The following is a 19,275-nucleotide window of genomic DNA, read 5'->3' as shown; positions in this document are numbered from 1 at the left end:
CATTCGAAAGATTTTAGTTGCTGCTTCGAGGGAAAAATGCCAAACCTGCGTAAAAATCAACTATTTTGTTCAAAAATCCTTATATCATTCCTAAACGTCTACTACTGGAGCGCTAGCGCAACTACTGGAAGACATGTACCAATAGTGGCTCAAGCGATTTTATACATAAAACATAATTTATCACTCTTTTTATATTTTTTTCATATAGTAGAGGTTCAAATCTTTCTGTTGACGCCAAAAGATCTCTGTTAAGGTTTTTAGTTATTATTTTATGATTTTTATTGCTTAGGTAGTCCACTAATGGCACCGGCACGCTATATAGTTATTCAATCCCTGAAAATTTAAGAAATATCCGATTTAAAATGAATTTTTGGTGATTATTTTTGTGTGTCTCACTTTTTTCGAGTCCAGTCTTAATTGGATTGAACTACTTTTAACTACTAACCAGCCGTATGGCCCTTTTGATTCACTTCAGCAGGGTTTTTCAGAAGCTTGGTTACAATTTGTGTCGTATTGAATTGCCTTTTCTGCAAAATTTTAAGCAAAAATCGTAGAAGTGTTTAAATAGCTCGTATGTCTACTTATTATTATTTATTTTTTTCTAATTATTCATTATTCTACTTCAACGCTTCCAAAAAATAAGCCGCACCCTACTGAGGAGGACTTTGGTCAGCGCGGCAAAACGGCTTCATTGGCGAAAGTTATATTGTGACAATAAAGAGGAAGCGATTTTTTCACTTGTCGCAAACAATGCGACGATTCGTACGACGGACCGATGACGACGCGGAGGCCTGTCCCACCACCCCCGTGCATTAACAACTTTCTCCGATTTGGGCGAAAGACAGTTCAATTGCTGGTACCTACTACCCATATAGCTAGGTGTACAAATGTGACGAAAAAAGGTGAAGGCGGCAATCGCGTCAACGCGTCAGTAACGAGTTTATTGGCCTTGGGTTTTGGACTTGAATTTCGCTCGTGCGATATATTTGGTCTTGAAAGCGGAATGCGGAGGAGTTGTTTACGAAACTGAAAACTACCCCATAACAAACAGTATTATGTTTATCAGTTTTTGTCGTAACAGTTTTCGTTTTCTCTCTTTTTAATTTCAGATTTCTGGAGAGACACTATTCAATTGAGGTAAGACCAGTTATGAGGATAACTTTTCCCAAACGTTTCTACAAGGGAAACTAGTTCATTGTCCTTTTTTGGTAACGGTGATGCGATACCTGGGGGTTCTCCAGAGACTGGAGCTGACCAAAAATTCGTGTCTTCAAGGACGAAAAACATCGCTCGAAAAATACCCGGCGCGCTTTCTCATCATGCATGCTCGAGAGGCCTATGGCCCAGAACCGGTTATCACAAGTCCTCAAGGTCCTCCCTCTGCGCCAGAAGATGTTTGTAGCAAGAGGGCCGATCATCTGGCCAATGATTTTAAGTAGTTTTCGTACACCTACCGGTTTGGATAAAAAAAAACGAAACCGAAAGTGAATGGATCCACACGACGTGCGACAAAAAGCGGTTGATGTTGTTGCGTTACAAGCGGTTTTATCGATGGCGGCTTTTCTGTGTACGAAGCATGAGTTGCAAAAATGTGATTTTTATAGCTAGCTACTGTTTGCCCTCATACGCAGCTCCTGAAATGGCGGGAAAGGAGGGTTAATTTTGAACATTCCATCGTTAGCAGGCGTTGCAGAATTCGCTCTCATTTGAGAATGAAGCATGATCAAAGCAAGCAAAGAAAAACATCCCATCTGTTGCGGTCCACGATCGTCATTGTATCGCAAGATGTAACAAGTCTGATAAATTGAAGCAGCGAGCGAGAGCCCCAACGAGAGAGCGATGATAAAATCCATTTTTCTCGCTTGTTTACCGTTGGGGATAGGTGTTTTTCTTTACTGGCACGTTAAACAATCCACGAACTTCCAATAACAACAGTGTCCCCCAGGCTTGGAGCATGTTTAGAGGGGTTTTATCATCCACTACTATCCCCCCAATCTGATCAAACTTGTAGCAGTATACGATAAACAGTCTCTCATAATGTGCAGCATGTTATGATAGTTACAGAGAGCGATACGTGAGAGATTCTCTCAATTTTCTCAGGATTCAATCCCTGATCGTTAGTCATCATTTGTAAACTTAGAAGAGAATAAGTTCTCAAATAGGGTGACTTGTTGTATCATGGAGTCGTATTCTCAATGCTGCCTACAAAGTATTATCCCAGATTATCCGTCGTCTGTCATCAACAGTAAATAAGACTGTGGGGAGCTATCAAGCTGGTTTCATCAACGGTAGCTCAACGACGGATCAAATCTTCTCTGTACGGTGAATCCTCAAAAAATATCGTACATACCAGCGCATGTTAATCAATTTTATATCGGCGTACGAAAGCATCAAGCGTAAAGGGCACAGCTTTCACGGGAAGCGCACAAAACTGAAGAGTAACTGTAGACAGTGTGCAGAAATACGAGAACCTTTCAAGAAAACACTCCACTTTGTTCGAATCCCGCCGTAGGGCTAAGACAAAATGATGGATTTTTGTGCATGTTCGAAAGAGCTGGAATGATATGTTGGACGAGGCATACAAGAAGGAGGGCTCTGTGCACGAAGGGCTGACCAGATGTTGAAATATTTATAATTTCTACTAAACTAAACATGACCACCTAAATTTGCCAGAGAGATAATGATGATCAAATTTTCGACAGTACCTTCTGATAGAGTTCTGATAGAAATTTCATTGGAATTTCCACCAGGAATAACGTTAATATAAGTTTTGAAGTGGGTAAGTCGGTAAGTGAGTCCTTGCTACGCCCCTTCATTCAATGCTCAATAAGTGGCCGTGCTGATAACCACACGTCGACCAACCGCGATCAGATGAATGAAAGACGTGAGGTTCACTCACTTGTCAATGTGGCCTTCACTTCATTGACCATATTTGCCGATTTGCCGCAAAACTGACCTTGAAGCGGCAGCGGCAACAAATTTGTTTGACGGGTTCGCCGAATGTGAAAAAGTGAAGTATTTTTTTTGCCTTCCTCACCTCTCTCCAGGCTGAGGTGCGATGCTGTCTGGTGATGATTTCCACAACATTCAAAACGAAAACACAGCCACGGGTGCTACAAGTGGCTCAATATCAATTTGGCTGACCGACCACGTTGTTTTTAATTGCACTCTCTATCTGCGACGCTGACAAATGGATAACGACACTGCACAGTGGCCGTACTCCATACAAATGTGCGTGGCAACGTTACTTTTCCAACAAACTATGTACGGTTCGTCACTACAAGTATCTACATAAACTTTATTCATATTTCATATAATTTTAATGTACACATACCTTTCTGTTTTCCTCATTACTAGTAATAATCTTTGAATAGTTCGAGATTATGAATGTCGACGTACTTTTTCAATCTTCTACCAATATCTTTACACTACAAGACAAAAATGCAAAACTACTTTAAAATAAGAGTCGTATTTTTCCTTCTTATCCACGAGTCGCATCATCGACCAAAGGTGATTCCCAGGTCTTTTTCCTCCTTCACTAATCGACACCCTTCCTGTGGTGATTGTTGAGATGCAGAGGTATTCTCGGTCTCTAGCTGCGACAATTATTCCACACTAACATTCCTTCCCCATCCCAACTAACTGTAAGGACTTGGCCGGCGTCATTATTGATCCATTATTTTAGATCTGCTGAAATGTACACTTCGAGAATAAGCGGAAAGTTTCATTTGGATCGAAGTGCAATTTTTACCAGTTACGATAAATGGCTGAGTAGCACCCACTGACATGTACAGTCAGTTTATGCTATGCTAATACTAGAGCAAGCAAAGAAAACCATCAGTAAAACAATTACAAACTTATTTCTTTAACTTTTGGCCAGTTATGGGCCACTGTGCACCGATGACGGAGCGGCTTGCGTCTGTTGGACAGTATGCTGAAATGCGCTGAAGGAGAGTGCGGACACATTGTGCAACATCATCCGAAGGAGGTAGGATCGCGGTACTCGGGCTTTTTATGCTTGGCTCACTCGTCAAGTTGGCTGTTTGCGGTTGTGATTAATGTGATCTTGGTACGGCGATTGCGGTTTTTTTTTGTAATATCGGTCAAGTTGAGTAAAAGAGGTAGTTCAATTAATGTGCGTGGTAATCAACGGGCTCATGAATCACTATCTGCATAGTAGGTAGGTGTCCCTAAATTGATTTTCAAAGGCAATTGTTTGCAGAGTTTAGTACACATAGGCGTCTTAACTATTGTGTCGTGAGATGAACCAAAATTTCACCTCGAATTTCCAGAAGCTCTGCTCTGGAAAAACAGACATTTTTTTGGGCAGAAAACTTGATCGTGATCACTTGGTGACCAACCAGTCATGTTTTCGCTTGATTGACCGTCGAATACCCAACCCCGCCTTTAGACGGGGTACACTTTGGAATTTGGAGTATTTTTTGGTACCTCGGAAATCAAAATAATTTTATTTTTTGTTTATACCATGGCTCATAACACGTATATTAGGTAAGTTTTTTTTTTGACTTTTTGAAAAATGTTTAAAAAATTGTATTTTTATTTAACCTACAATGCCTGGGTATCATACAACGTGTTATATAAAAAATCGTACCTTTCATATTTTTCTACAATCAACCTATTACAGAAGCAGAGCCTGTTTGTTCGTTAGGTTTAAAATGAAGTTTTTGAAATGAATGTATTGCTGTTTGCATTTGAGCTGCAAATCTCGACTAAACGTCCTCCAAATGCGGTAACACTAAACAATCATAGGACACCTAGCAACTATTATAGAATTCACCGCCCCCATGTATGAAAAATCTGTATTTGACATCGCATTTCTTGTGAGAAATCTTACCGCGTTTGGTATTCCCGCATTTGATATTTGCATTTCAAACGCACCCAGCAATATAAAAATGAAGAAAAACCCTAGAGATAATCTTTGGGGCCGTCCATAAATGACGTAGCATTTTTTCACTGATTTTTTAAACCCCCCTCCCCCCTCGTAGCATTTCGTCACAAATGCTGGTACTCCCCCCTGGAAAATACGTAGCATATCAAGAACCCCCCCCCCCCCTCTATTTTTATTTGTTTTCCTTAGTGACTGGGTTGAAACAAAAAATTGGAATGCAGAAGTTCAATACAAAGTTTGATATTAATTACTGACTGAAATGTACATAAGGATAATCTCACTGTTTCTCAACCTTGGTAACGGCGAAAAAACGACTCGCTGTAAGGTGTTCATTTCAGCGTGCTTTTTAAATGGTCGGGGGTCCGCGGACCCCCTGTTGAGAAACATGGAATCTAACAGTTTGATATATGTACAGTAGTGCTCAAAAGTAATTTGGAAAACAGTTTTAAATAAACATTTTCCTTGGTTTTAGTTTCAGTTTCATATAGGCTAAATTATATTACTTTTGCTGTTGTTATCATGAAAAACAAGTTTACTATAGAAAATGTGAAAAAATGTTTGATTAGAATGATGAAGCTCGTTACTGTCGAGTTAGGGTGCAATATATTTTATAATATATTGAACTAAAATTTCGTTATATAAGAGGATTTTTTTTTTAATTATTCGTTGTTAGGAAATAGATTTCAATGAAGATGACCAAGAAAATACCCAGTAAACACAAACTCTTATATGGTAGCATAAATGAGTATAAAAGTGGAGGCGATATACGTACGGGCGCCATAAGACTGCATATAAAATGTACGTATATCGCCTCCACATTTGTACTCTTATATACGTTTATATACGATTGTGTGTTTACTGGGTATTTTAATTTGAAATTAATCATCGTTAATATTATCCAATTCCAAATCCTTTTAGCAGACAGTGGCCAGATATATAAAAGATTACACTTGAAATATTTGGAATGTTTAGAAAATTTTTGCGATCATTATACAAATTATTATATTAATACAATTATCCCTATTAACATTGAAGGCATAATTCACGAAATAATTTTATTGTTTTGAATGTAATATTTGCCTAGAAGAGTATATTCTATTTTCTTGAAGAAATGAAGCCCCAACAGAAAATATGGATAAAACTAAAACGGCTGACTCTATGTCATGTTAACAAATGGCAAAACAATGTACTCCAAGTAGTTAAAGCATTAATTTTTAATCAGTTTATTAAACTTTTATTTTGTTTATTTATAAATTTATTATTTTAGACACGAATATGATATAATATTCACAAAATTATTTAAAGCTACAAAACATCTGTTTGATTGCATTTATCAAGAAAATCTAAAGTTTCATAGATATGTTTTTCAATTTTGTCATATGAATGTTTTGAAGCTTAATCATAATTTTATAACCCAAGTTTATAAGTCAAAAAAAAAAAAAGGAGTTTGATAAAAAATAATTGTATACAATGTTTTCAGCGCCTTTCTTTTTACGGACTTGATTCAAAATGCTACGTCCACTAACTAGGACCCCTCCCTCCCCCTCGTCACACTTCGTCATAAATTCGTGACGACCCCCCTCCCCCCTAAAAAGCTACGTCATTTATGGACGACCCCTTTATGCTTCATTCGAAAGATATAAATTGCTGTTCCGAGGGAAAAATGATAAACCTATGTAAAAATTTACCATTTTGTTTAAGGTGATTATAAAACGAAGCCACACCTCAAAATTTCAAGAGCACAAGACATGAGAATTAAACAGCGCTCCGCGTTGAAAATTTATCCCATTGGTCACCACCAGCAATCAAGCAGTTTGATTGATTTTCAACGCGAACTGTTGTCAGATTCTCCAGTCTCGTGCACTTGAAAATTCAAAGTTTTATAATAACCTTAAAATTCATTGTATTATACCCGAACGTCTACTATTGGAGCACTAGCGCAACTACTGGAACACGTGTACCAATAGTGGCTCAAGTGATTTTATGTTAAAAAATTAGTTTTATCACTCTTTTTTTTATTTTTCCAATATAGTAGAGGTTGAAATCTTTCTGCTGACGCCAAAAGATCTCTGTTAAGGCTTTTCGTTATTATGTTATGATTTTTTATAGCTTAGGTAGTCCACTAATGGCACCGGCACCCTAGTTACACGGAAAATAAGTTATTTTTTTTTCTATCTTTATTAACGAGATTTTTAGCCCTGGGCTAGTTCATCTCGGGACCAACGGCTCTACTTCCCTTCCGATGGAAGTCGTCACTGAAATTTTTAGTGACTATCTCGGGGATGGGATTCGATCCCAGGTCCTCGGCGTGAGAGGCGTGTGTTCTAACCACTACACCAGGTCCGTCCCCCAAAATAAAATAAATTATGTTCCAGGGCAAAAAAACTAAATTTAATATTTTTAAAACTACCGTAAAAACTCGAATTTTTATTATTGCCAAAAATCAGTAACAAGAAGAGGCTTCAAGAAAAAATGAAACAGGATAGGCATGTTCAAAAATAAAAATTATAAAAATCAAAAATTAAAATTCATATATTCGCAAACAAAAATAAATCATTTCCCAGAACGTGTTTCTAAAATCGTTGAAAACGAGAAATGATATTTAGATCAAAAATAAAAATTTGGGTATTAGAGGATTAACAATCATACTCATCACAGAGTTCATAAACAAGTTGATTTTCTTCCTATCCATGCTGGCCGGGGAACCGTACGAATTTTGTCAATTCAAACCTATGCCAATGTCGCTGCCGGTACACATTATCTGAATCTCGCCTCTTCACCAACGGAATTTCCCCGATTTTTACCATAAGTAGGTAACATGTCTGTCTCTGATTCTGATACCTTATCTGAACAATTGCAACAAATGGTCAATGTGCATGTAATATGGTCATGTTCTACCAGGTTCGTTCAGAAGCTTGAAAGCAATTTGAGGCAGCACTGTTTGGTTAACAAATTTGCTGCTACGTTTTGATAGTTTGGTTACAATACATTTTAGGTTTGAGTACAATATATTTTAGGTGACATCGGGATAGTGTCACCCACCGTAAATATGTAATCGCTCCATCAAGTACTGCATCACTCCAATTGAACATTTTCAACACTCTTAAAAATCACTAGGAGGATATGTACGATAAAATATCTCAAAACTTTTATAATTTGCAATGTTCTGGTTTTGAACAAACTTTACTAGAAATGTGGATTCAAAAGCATTATGCATAATTTTGTCGTTTCTCAAGCGACATTTCATGATCCTTACTTCCCAGTTCTAGAAGAATAGTGCTTTTATAATAGTTCTTCAGAATATCGACTTGCAAAAATAAAGTAAACTATAGCTGTTATTCATATAAAATGGTTTGGAGATTTTCAGGAATAACTTGTAGTTTAGTTTATGAAAAACTAATGAAATCCTGTTTAACAATGTTAAAGATGTTAAAAATACCATTTTGAGTGAAATGACTAAATATTCGAATTGAAATATATTTGAAGTACGAATATTTCGAAGAAAAGATGTTTCTATGGGTATCAGGTCACTAGTATGAGGTCATTAGCGCCACATAGCGACAGAATTGCTAACTAAACAGTGCTGACTCAAATTGTTTTCAAGCTTTTGAACAACTTTGTTAATGACATGAACTTTCTTGGTTCCTGTCCACCATGTGCTAGAGTCTACGGGAATATGACCAAAATACATGCACATTAGCGCCACGTAGCGGCAACAGTGCTGTTTGATATTGCTTTCAAGTTTTTGAACAACTTTTCTGAAGACACGACACGATGTCCGATACTGAATGGTCGAGATCATGAGCTAGAGCCTACTTAAATATGACCAAATCCCATGCACACTAACACCACGTAGCGGCAAAATTACACATTAAAAATTACCTCTCGTGAACGCCATAAGGCTTCTGAATAACATTGCTCAAGACCGCAACTTGAGCTTGAGCTTGAGCTTGATTTGCCGCCCTTGGGTGCTATTCCAGTATCGCCAGATCAGCTACACTTACACAAGGAACCATCTAGATGACTGCTTGGGACTAACAGGTATCCTCAGTGTACAAGTGTTGATCTTTTATTTTTAAGCAACAATGGCGCCTGCCACGTCAGAATGCAGACCGATGGAAGGGGGAGTAATTGATGTTGCACTTATACTGACCCACTGTAGACCATGGAGTCCGAATCCATCTACGCCAGCTCTTGCGGTAGTGTATGGGTTGGGGAAAAGGTATGGCAGAGAGGTTTGCTGTTTGGTTAGCAGAGGCGGAAGGGAAGGCGTGCTATAATGATAGAAAATGAAGCGTAGGGAAACGGTTTCTTGTCCGAACCACCAACCCCGTCTAACTTTGCTGAAGAACGCAGCTTTGTAGAAAGCATGGATCCCGAGATATCACATTATTAATATTATAGTTTTTTGGTGATGTCAAACATTTATGGGGGTACTGAAATATTCAACTGTGGTTTTACAATACTAAGTGATGCAATTTCATACTTATGGTGGGTAGTGTACATCTTTTATGTGATTTTTTTCCCGGGTTCAATGATTCTCCTGATTAGGACTTTGTGTAATCCTGCTAAAAAATCTGTAGGAACCCTGCTCCAAAAACTCTGAATATCTTGCATAAGTTTTTTTTTCAAATTAATATCAAAGATTCTGTGAGAATCCTACGCTAGAATTTGTGAGAGGTACATATACCTTATATTCGTGAGAACACTCTCCAGGGATTCGCACAAATGCCTCTAAAGATTGTGTCAAACTGCACAAGATTATGGTAGAAGTCAGCTTTTACTCAGTAGGAATGCATTTTCTTAATTTAGACCTTTTGTAAATTTAATTTAAGGTCCATAAATTTTATCTATCAAATAAAGAAGGAAGCTTAGGAAGAGGAACAGCTCTTGTACTCCTTAAAACAGTCAATGACCCTGAAGTCTTCGCAGGCAGCACTATATAACATTGTGACAATACCTTGGGCAGGCCTGACATATAATATCATATAAATTAACATATAAGATGTACCATATCCGTTTCCCATACAAAATGCTCATATAACCATGTCCCCGCCGTTTCTTAACCAATTATTTTCATTTTTCGGTAACGAACTGTCAGTGAAAACTAATGAATGTCAAATTAGTTTGATGTCTTATGCACATTTGTTCTTTATCACGCAATAGATAAGTGCCATGGAGACACCAAGATGATTTGACGCCTTGATTTTCTGTAACTTCACTCTTTTTCTTGGTGCATAGATATAGCTAGCTGATCTTTTTGTATGTAAAAGACATATTCACATTACACACATAATGAAAACAAAGTTCTAAATGCAGTTCTTGAATGTCTTGGGTTTTGACAGATTAGTTAAAAAAAAAATGAAGTTACGCCCTTTTTAATGTATAACTAACTCCGAAAAAATTGCATTTTTTTACAGTTTTTGGTCATTATTGATGAACCGTTTATATTTTAGCATGACTGTCTTCCACAAAAATATACTCCTAACCAACATAAGCAACATTGCTAAACATGTTGATTACTTACAAACGATATGATCAAAACAAGAAAAAGGATCGTTTGTAGCTTATCAACATGTCCAGCAAAGTAGCAAAGCATCTGATGTTTAGGAGCATATTTTTGAGAAAGACAGTCATGCGAAAATATAAACGGTTTATTAATTTTCGCCAAAATAATGTAAAAATGCAATTTTTTGGAGTTTTTGTACCAAAACATTACAAAAAATGAGAATACTACCACAACATGTTCACAAAAGCTTTTCCTCTAGTTTTAATTTCCTAACTGAACAATTGAATCTAATGATTGATGTAATGTTCAAAACCAACACTATGACTGAAGCAGTCCAAGTTGGTGTAACATTTACTAATAAAATTGTTATTGAATTATGTTTCTCCCTTGGATGCAAATATTTTCTTTTAATATTATTTTAAACTAGTGGTCCCGGCAAACTTCGTTTTGCCATCAAGTAGGCTGTTGGAAAACGTCAAAAAATTCCCCATACAAATTACACCTTAGTCTTCTCCCGTTTTCCCGATAAACCCGGCGACTTTCCTACATTTTTTCTTCGCACGAACACGTCGCATCCCTTGAGGAGTGCAACAGTGAAAATCTTGCGGTAATCCGTTGGACCGTTCTCAAGCCATTTCGTGACATACAAACACCACTCCATTTTTATTTATATAGATTGGAATGGTCGTTCTTTGAATGGTAAAGAGCATAATCTGTTTATTTTTCTACCAGCAAATAACATACATATAGCAGTTATTTCTGAAACTTATTAGAAACCTGGTTCCAAACTTTTTTGTTTATCGTAATGATCGACTTGATGGGGCATGTGGGAGAGTTGTAATCATCATTCATAGGCGTATAAAACATCAACTTTTTTCGTCATTTGAAACTTTAGGCGTTTCTGTTGAAATAGGGTCGATGTACCAATAGTCGCATAGCTAAGAACAAATATTCGTATAAAATCGAAAAATAACGCTAGCGTTATTATTTTTACATTATCTGAAAGCTTTTTATCTTGGTTTTGTGGGAAAAATATGAAAACTGCGAAAATTCATATGTTTGTATTTATTATCGCTTGTGCCACTATAGGAAGACATGTGCCTATAGTAGCACTATTTCTAATTTCTGTTCCTATAGTAGCACCAGCATCACGGCGTTGGCAAAATACTAATCAAAACCGTATTTTTACAAAGCTTTTATATTTTTCCTTCAAAGTGTGGATCAAAAGCTTTCGTTTGATGTAAAAAAGTACTTAATTCATTAATTATTTGGTATAATAAAAAATAGTTTCTCTCAGTAGTGCTACTATAGGAACAATACGTTAACTATAGGCGCAAGGGAGCTCAAATTTTAAGCAAAACTAATTATTTCGATCATTTTTTGAACAAAATCAAGCTGTGTATCAATGGTACTTAGATAAATAGCTCCTGACCTTCATGTCAAAAAATATTTTGAGAAGATTCATAGCAAAACGGCCGTAAAAAGCCACTAGTGCGACTATAGAGGACTGTCCACTAAGGGAACACTGACCCTACAGCTTAGTAAATATACTTTCTTAGTTGCCTATTTGCTTTTCCAATGCTCTGGGCAGCAAGTTGATTTGCTCCAAACTGACTAGCGAAAATTGAATCGCAATAAGTCATTTTTTTATCATTGGTGGCTTTAATGCCAAACATCGCTCATGGAATAATTTGCAAAGTAATTCCAATGGTAAAATTTTATTTGATGAGTGCTTTTCAGTATATTTCTCAATTCAATACCCTGAGAACCCTACTTGTTTTTCCTCTTCAAGAAACCCTTCTACCATTGATTTGGACTTAACCGACTCTAGTCATTTTTGTAGCCAACTGGTTATACTCATGCTGATTTTGATTCTGACCATGTCCCTGTTACATTTTAAATACCTCATGAAGCGATTCTCAAAGCTCCACTTTCAATTTTAAAGAGCCGGCTAGAATACTTATGACCTAGACATTGATAGTAATCTTGATGTTAAAATTTCTTTGCCAACAAAATTTGATATTGACAATGCTCTCGAAACATTAACAAATTCCATTGTTGAAGGAAGGGGTATTGCAATACCAGAATGTGAGCTTGTCATTCTTGGTTGATATATTTAACAAATGTTTTCAATTGGCATATGTTCCTGACAAATGGAAAAATGCCAAAGTTGTACCAATTTAAAAACTAGACAAAAATCCTGCAGAAGCTTCTAGCTATCGTCCAATCAGCTTGCTCTCCTCCAACAGTAAACTCTTTGAAAAAGTCAAAATTAACATGGTTGCATCGTGCACTGAATATACGCACCACGAAAACATCCGCTTGTCCATACACAGCTGACGTGACCGCTCTTGAGTCCATAAATCTAAGCGATTACAATGTGGTTCCCAGCTCAGCAACTATCCAAAAACTGATGCAACGTGACTTCGATCACGCCATCCAGCTTCCCGAACCGGATCTAGGTTCGACTTTCTCGATGCCTCAATCAAGCTCAAAAGTGGCATAGTAACCCAAAGTTGTTCCCTCCTGATGTTCATCCAAACCAGCAGCAACTGGTCAGGCTGTATCCCATTTCGATCGGTATGCAAATTGAAGACGCACCTGATTTCGGCCAAACTAATGATGCCGTGGGAAGAGGTCCTCTGCATCTAGATAGATATTAGTGAATGCATATACGATCCGAATTTCGACATTTCAGAAAGTGGAAAAAACGGTTATATGACTTGCGAATTTCACTGTTGCAAACTGGTTTTACTGCATCGCCGTTCTGAATGTGTCGCGTTGCTTTGAAAACCGTTTCTCTAATGGCTCGGGTTGAAACGAAAGTCATGGAAAATCATACAACGATATCGACACCGGACAGGTATATTTGTACCGTTTTGATTTTGAATCCCTAGAAATTCTAATATTGTCAATCAATGAATGAATTGGTTGAAGACATATAGCAATCGCTAGGAATGACCAGTTTTTTGAAAATGAACTGTCCGCGAATTGTGTCTACTACGGTACTTGTGTGCGTTCTCCATCTGTGGAGGTAATCGAAAGTTGTTCTCCGTAAGAATTTCCCAAGTTGCTCACCGGGGGAGAAAAACTCGTTTCTCCAAGCAAATCATACCGCTCAAGAGTTTGAGGCAATTACAGTACATATATCAACAGTAAGCTTAAGAAAGAGCGCGGGAATAAGCATCCCATAAAGTTGCTTATGGTTAGATTAATTATTCGATCGGTTGTGATGCAGAGGACTTTTTGCCACAGAACCACTCGTGGTAAGATTGCGTTCTTTTTCTTTTCGATTAAAAGGAAAATGATCATGGTTGCGTTCGCTTTTGTTGCATGTTATGGTCAGGCTGTTGACGCTTGTTCGTAAAAAACAGGGTCTCTACTTACCGATGCCCGGTCGGAACATGCCAATAGGCATACCCCTGCTGTTCTGTCGTACCACATCCTCGGCGATTGCCTTCGTGAATGTGTAGGTATTTGGCCACTTGTCCAGCAAGCTGTAAAAAAATCGAAAAGAAAGAAATCGTGAGATGTTTGTTTGATATGAAATTGAAAGCTTGTTAGTCTTTTCGAACCAAATCTTTTCGAATTTTAACAATGTAATAGTTTTAGATAATTTTTGATTTATACTGTGAAAAATTTGAATTCGATGATGGTTCCGGATTTATAGTTGTGGTCAGAATAATAATAGTGAAAGCCGATTTTCATACAAAATGCTCATCGTTGGCATACTGTAACTTTATTTCCACACGGGCGATCGGCATGAAATTTTGGCAGAGAACTAGAAATATCAATTTATTATCAAGATTTTCACAGCATCGTTTAAAAAGTTAGGCATCAGGTGAAATCGCTCAAAAAATAATAATTTTACTTTTGTAATTTTCTGTTTGTAAAAAATGCCTTGTTTATACATTTATAGCTTGAGTGAAACTTGTTGAAGCGATATGTAAAGAATCAATTAAAAACTCCAAGTAAAGTAGATATTCGAATTATTAAAACTGTTATTATTTTAAGCGATTTCATCTAGTGCTTAACTTTTTGAACGGTACTGCGAAAAACTTGTGTGATAATGGAGTTAAGGATATTACTAGTTCTCTGCCAAAATGTCATGCCAATTGCTGACAAGGAAACAAAGTTACAGTATGTCAAAGTTGAGCATTTTGTATGAAAATCGACTTTCACTACTGTTACTGAACACAATTGGTAACCCGAGTTGTTTGGGATACCTAAAGTCTGTTCCACTTAGAGTTTAGAAGCAAAAAAAAAATGAGTGATTCCTCCAAGCAAAAACGCACAAAAATCTTACAAGTACAAGCTTATAACCCCATAGTGAAAACTCATTCTTCAAACCTTAACCCTCTAATACCCATTTTTTTTTATTTTCAATCAAAACATCATTTTTAGTTATCTAAAATTGTTCTAACCACGTTTTGGCAATGATTTATTTTTCGTCGCAAATCTATGAGTTTTGGTTTTTGATTTTTATAATTTTTATTTTTGAACATCCCTTTCCTTTTTTGAAGCCTCTTCTAGTTTTAGCAATAATAGAAATTCAAGTTTTAACGCTACTTTTAAAAATATTAAATATTAAATTTTTGAATTTTGAATGACATGCAGTTTTTGGGGCAAGAATTCTTTTTTAATGATCAAGTGAATATATTTGAGCAGAAATAGTCATTTTTGGATACACTCATTTTTTTTTTTTACTTAAATACTATGAAAAAACTTATTTGTTTCAATTGTGTGCCTTTAAAACGAATATCAAAGCGCCGACATGTAGTTTTTCTACATACATTTTATAATACAAGAACAGAACATATGTTCGAGCAGAAAGAGGAAAAAGACTGAAAACTTTTTTTGCTTAAAAAAACAACTAAATCTTTAATTTCAAACCTATTTGTCTGTAAATCAGGATTGAAATCTACGAAATATAGTTTTTTAGCATTAATTTTTTTGTAAGTTTCGTTAGTTAAGCCTAGAACATGTTTAAGGTGAAATAGACATTTTTTGAAAATACCTGAAGGTCGTAGACACAAAAGTCAATTTGACTTTTGTGTCTACGACCTTCAGGTATTTTCAAAACACTGTCGGCTGGTTAAGCCGTAATAGACATGACAACCCTAGTTGAGTAGACATTTTTTGTTGCACTCAAAATTTCAACAATTAAAAATAACACTCTTAGTGCAGCGACTTTTTAAAATTGTTACAGCAATGGATCCAAACTTAATTCAAAATGAGCGCACACTTAAAAAGTTCTCGGAATAGGCCGTCTATCTTATGTTATTGAGCTGAACTGCCGTGAATCGCAAGTCAGTCCCATCTGAATTTTCGTCAAAATTGAGTTGAGTTCAATTTTCAACATACTTTCCAATGCTCTTTCAGCTGCCCAAATGAGATAATAAGATTTGTTCGGAAAAAGTAAGTCAGCAAGTCAAATTGTCCCATAATGAAAAGTAATCGCATATCAGTCCCACTACAGAATTCCGCACCGTGTAACACAAAAATGAACCGTGTTTTGATAATCTTTATATTTTTCTCAGAAAGACATCGTAAAGAAATGCAAATTGTGAAAGTTTCATTAAGATTTGAAAATATTTTAATCCTCTGGGATTTTTTTGAATATTCGTATGGAAAACGAGTTTGGAAATTTCACACCCCATTTTATCAATGCTTACTTTTTACAGATGAGACTAACTTGCGATTCAGAGTCCGATTCATTGTCGCGCGCTCGAAGTGTTTTTTCGCTGGCTTCGTTCGTTTGCCCAGTGCTTTGCGAAGACCCGAGCTGTAGGATTCATTTTTCGCTTGCTAGCCCTCGTGCGTTAAAATACACTCAAATAAAGATTTAAAAAAAAAAAAAAAAAATTTTCGCTTGCTCGGAGTGTTTTTTTTCTGTTAGCACTTCATTTGCGCGCCATCGGAGTTATTTTATATTCCAACTTATACGTGTTGTCGCTGCGATTGTAACTGTTCAGTCGAGGATGGATTACCAATTGGTGAGCTCGTTTCATGCTTGTAATAACACATTTGTATCATAACATGTATTTTTTTAATGAATTTGTGGAACAAACTATGAATAGTTCGTCACTTTAAGTGTTGACATAAGCGCTTATCCATGTTTTATAATATTTCGAGATTCAAACCTTTGAATAGTTCGATGTTTAAGATGTCGACGCATTGATAGATAACTTTTTAAACAGAGGTTACACGAATCCCATCACTTTCCAAGGTGAATCCTGACCATGTAGCTTTGAAGCCCTCCCACTAACAAAACTCCTTCCCGTGGCAACCATGAAGATGCAGAGGTATACTCGGTCTTTAGTAACAATGGATGTCACACTAACATTCCTTCCCTTCCTCGATTATCGTAAGGACGGGGCCGGCGCCGTTATTGACATTACTAATTTCAGAGTCCTCGAAAATGTACATTGACGATGGCATACTACTCCCAAGCTACATCTGTTGGTTCCCTGTACAATTTTGATGATTCTTGTCAATCACGGAGTAGCAACTACGAATTGTACGGCCATCAATGCTCATGCTCATGCTCATGCTCATGGGACTAACTTGCGATTCACGGCAGTGAAGGTATTCCCTAATTTTATCCGCTATGGCACAATTTCAACAATGCAACACCATTCCAAGCCATGAAATGTGATATTTGTTGATAGTTGAACATGTTTGGAAGAACAAACACATTTTTAGATTAACCTCAACGTTCGCTTTACTTAAATCTAATATTTCAAACCTGTATGCCTATGAAACAAACTTTGAACCGATAACATGTAGTTTTTTTTTGTTTCAAGTTGTGGAAGCCCAGCGAACATGCTTAGGACGAAAAAGAAATGTTTGATTACAATCTGAATTTCTTTTAATTAAAATACCACGAAAATCCATAATTTCAAACCTGTTTGCCCATATTAACATATGTAAAGCGATAAAATGTAGTTTTTTTTTACATAAATTTGAATATAAAAGACTTGTGAGTATGTCTAAGCAGATATAAATATTTTTGATTCCATCTTGAAATTAATTTACTTAAAAACTACGGAAACTCCTATTTTTAAATCCTTTTACAGGTAAGTCAATATTACTAGCGAAAACTTCTTAGGGAGCTGGATCCTATTCTTGTCACTTTTGATTCACTTCGGCAGTGAGTTTTTTGAAAGCTACCGAGCTCATATTTGGCAATAATACGCGTTGTACTGGAGCGCTTCTTATTGCAAATTTTCAGACAATTCGCCCAAGAAAAACACCCCATGCCAAAGTGAATCATTGAAGTGCCCAAGTGGTTCTGCACCCTACAGGTCCGTCCCACTCGGGCTCAGATAGGGTACCACTTCTAGTGTTGCATTTGGTCCCTTGGCACTGCAAAAGGTACCCAAGTTTGACAGATCGCAGTGCTCTAATACATTATGTGCCATAAAATTTTGGGCAACTCCAAGGGACATGGAGGTCTTTGAAATTCATGAAGCATATTACAGGGTGTCCGCAAATTATCCGTACAAACTTTGAAGGCATGGCTCAATACAATTAGGTTGAAAAATTTCAGTATTCTTGCATGGTATAATACATTGACCTATTATAATCTTTAGCAGTAAGTTTCACTCATTTCCGATTTCGAATATTTGTAAAATCAAGATAAAAGCGTTGAAAGGTCTTAGAGAGAGCCGTTTTTAGAGCTTTTTGACGGAAGATAAAAGTCCACAGAACGCACAGAATTTGAACTGATTCATTTTCTAATTCCAGCCTAGCTTGAAGCCAAGGAACTGTAGATTACTTCAAACAGTAATAGAAAATTTGGAATAATCTATTTCAGATTTTAGGGAGAAAACATCTCTAAAATGACTAGCGGCCCTCAAGAATAACGTCTCCGAAAAATTAAAATTTGCGTATCTCAGAAAGAAGCAATTATTTCTAAATTATTTGAAATTCTATTTTGTGTCAACATATGGATGTATTAAAAAAGGTACACGGTCATTGATTTTTTATCGTTTTAAATGTAAGATCATCTTTCCCATATTTTGTTGTTCGGATAATTTACGAACACCCTGTATACTTATTTTGTTTTACTACAAATTACGAAAATCTTACTTGTAACGACTGTCTGTTTTCTGTAAGTTTAATTTTAATGCGATGTCTAGTTAAAATTTTTATTCAGAAAAAAAAACACATGCCATCGCTTTGTGTTTTGCTTCACAGGCAAACAGGTTTGAAAAAAAAAAAAAGAATGGTTCTTAGATTTTGAGTGTAAGAAATGTTGAGTGCAATCTAAAATTACAATTTATGCTCAAGGAAATTTTAGAGATTGCCTTAAAAGTTGATGTTTAAGCAAGTTATTTATGAATTCAAAGTGTATTAAAAATCTATCATTGCAATCTATTTAATTTTGAAAAAAAAAAAAATACATGTAGCAATTAATTTCGAGGTTAAAAACAAGGTTAAACAAAATTGCTTATTTTTTTCTATGAAGAAACTTTGAAGTATACTTTAAAATTTCTATTTTATCCCAATCATGTACACTGGACTATTGCAACTTAGTTGGTGTCTTCGGCAAAGCTATTTACCAGATTGAAGGCTATCTAGCGGTGAAGGAACTGTATTACAGTTTATACGCTAGGTGGCGCTAGTGACAAATTTTCTTCAATTGTCTGTATCTTAACATCCATATCAGCTAGGAAGTTGGTGTCCTCGGCAAGGCTGTTCAGCATATGAAGGGATATCTGGCGGTGATTAGAAATTCTTGAGATACATGCAATTGTAGAAAATGTGTTGCTAGCTTCATGGCTAGTAGATGGTTGAAGTACAAACAGTTCAAATTGAATATAAGTACACGGGTAAAAATGCGGCACCCAAA

The 19,275-nt window shown here is 36.4% G+C and overlaps 1 protein-coding gene across 1 annotated transcript in view; it reads right to left on the bottom strand.

The window, feature by feature from the left end:
- Nucleotides 1–19,275, bottom strand: part of LOC5568385 (fatty acyl-CoA reductase wat) — a 108,908-nt gene that overhangs the window by 44,038 nt on the left and 45,595 nt on the right. The window contains exon 5 of the mRNA XM_001658000.2: nt 13,806–13,915. Coding sequence (XP_001658050.1) covers nt 13,806–13,915 — 110 coding nt within the window. The remainder of the gene's footprint in view (nt 1–13,805; nt 13,916–19,275) is intronic.

Source organism: Aedes aegypti, chromosome 3 (assembly GCF_002204515.2).
Source record: "Aedes aegypti strain LVP_AGWG chromosome 3, AaegL5.0 Primary Assembly, whole genome shotgun sequence".
Classification (NCBI taxonomy): Eukaryota; Metazoa; Arthropoda; class Insecta; order Diptera; family Culicidae; genus Aedes; species Aedes aegypti.
This window is presented reverse-complemented; position numbering and strand designations above follow the sequence as displayed.